Source organism: Leucoraja erinacea, unplaced genomic scaffold (genome assembly GCF_028641065.1).
Source record: "Leucoraja erinacea ecotype New England unplaced genomic scaffold, Leri_hhj_1 Leri_358S, whole genome shotgun sequence".
NCBI classification, from domain to species: domain Eukaryota; kingdom Metazoa; phylum Chordata; class Chondrichthyes; order Rajiformes; family Rajidae; genus Leucoraja; species Leucoraja erinaceus.
Genome location: NW_026576259.1, coordinates 80,001 through 81,451, shown reverse-complemented (window position 1 = coordinate 81,451; position 1,451 = coordinate 80,001). Strand labels below are relative to the sequence as shown.

Genomic DNA, 1,451 nt, shown 5'->3' with positions numbered 1-1,451 from the left:
AACGTTGCCTATTTCCTTCGCTCCATAGATGCTGCTGCACCATAACTCAGTGGGTCAGGCAGCATCTGTGGAGAACATGGATAGGTGACGTTTCACAGAGTGCTGGACTAACTCAGCAGGTCAGGCAGCATCTGTGGCGAACATGGATAGGTGACGTTTCACAGAGTGCTGGACTAACTCAGCGGGTCAGGCAGCATCTGTGGAGAACATGGATAGGTGACGTTTCAGATCGGGACCCTTGTTCAGATTGTAAGTGGAGGGTGGGCAATGAAACACTGTTGACTTGACTCTAGTCTCTTGGCGTATGTTCTACATGCCCGTCTAACGTGTGTATTCTTGCAGGGATGGATTCCAGCAATTTTTCGCATTATGACTATGAGGATATGTTTGAGAATTACAGCGATCTGGACTACTCAATGTTGGACCTGAGTACAGCCCCCTGCATGCACACCTCCATTGACAATTGGATCAACGTGATGTTGGCCGCGATCTACAGCCTGGTGTGTCTCCTGGCCGTGACGGGGAATGTACTGGTGTTGCTGGTCATCCTTCACAACCGCCGCTCCATCTCATCCACGGACGTCTACCTGCTCCATCTGGCCACGGCCGACCTGCTCTTTGCCCTCACCCTGCCCTTCTGGGCAGTGGACGCCGTGTCTGGCTGGGTGTTTGGTGATGCCATGTGTAAGGTGATCAGTATGTTGCAGGAGGTGAACTTTTACAGTGGCATCCTCCTGCTGGCCTGCATCAGCGTGGACCGCTACCTGGCCATTGTCCGCTCTGCCCAGTCGCACGGCCGCAAGAGACCGTGGATGGTCAAACTGGCGTGTGCCATCGTTTGGCTCGTGGCCCTGCTCCTGTCCTTGCCCGTCCTCTACAAGGGTGAGTTGATCTATGATCGCAGAATCCTGTGCTACGAGAACCTCGACGCACATTCGATCGACAACTGGAGAACCGCCACCAGGTTTGTACGGCACGTGATGGGCTTCCTCGTGCCGCTGGCCGCCATGGTCTTCTGCTACTCCGTCACCGTGTGGAAACTGTGCCAGACCAAGGGCTTCCAGAAGCAGAAAGCCATGAAGGTCGTCATCGCTGTGGTGCTAGCCTTCCTGGCGTGCATGCTGCCCCACAACGTCACGGTCTTCGTGGATACACTGATGAGGAGCAGTCTCATCAACCAGACCTGCGCCAGACGCGACCACTTGGACAAGGCAATAACCGCCACGCTAACCCTGGGCTACACGCACAGCTGCATCAACCCAATCCTCTACGCCTTCATCGGGGTGAAGTTCAGGAGGAACCTGGTCAAACTCTTGGCTAGTAAAGGGCTCGTCAGCCAGAGTGTCCAAGCCCATTACAAGCGATCCGTGTCGACATCCTCTGAATCTGGACTGATTGCGGCCACAATATAGATTTGTCACAAACTCAACCACTCGTTAAAACCTGATTGG

The 1,451-nt window shown here is 54.3% G+C and overlaps 1 protein-coding gene across 1 annotated transcript in view; it reads left to right on the top strand.

Moving 5' to 3' along the window:
• Positions 1–215: 215 nt before the first annotated feature.
• The window catches only part of LOC129693588 (C-X-C chemokine receptor type 2-like), a 1,293-nt gene continuing 57 nt past the window's right edge, over positions 216–1,451 (top strand). The window contains exon 1 of the mRNA XM_055630384.1: positions 216–1,451. This exon is cut by the window's right edge and continues 57 nt beyond it. Coding sequence (XP_055486359.1) covers positions 345–1,412 — 1,068 coding nt within the window. The 5' untranslated portion in view covers positions 216–344 and the 3' untranslated portion in view covers positions 1,413–1,451.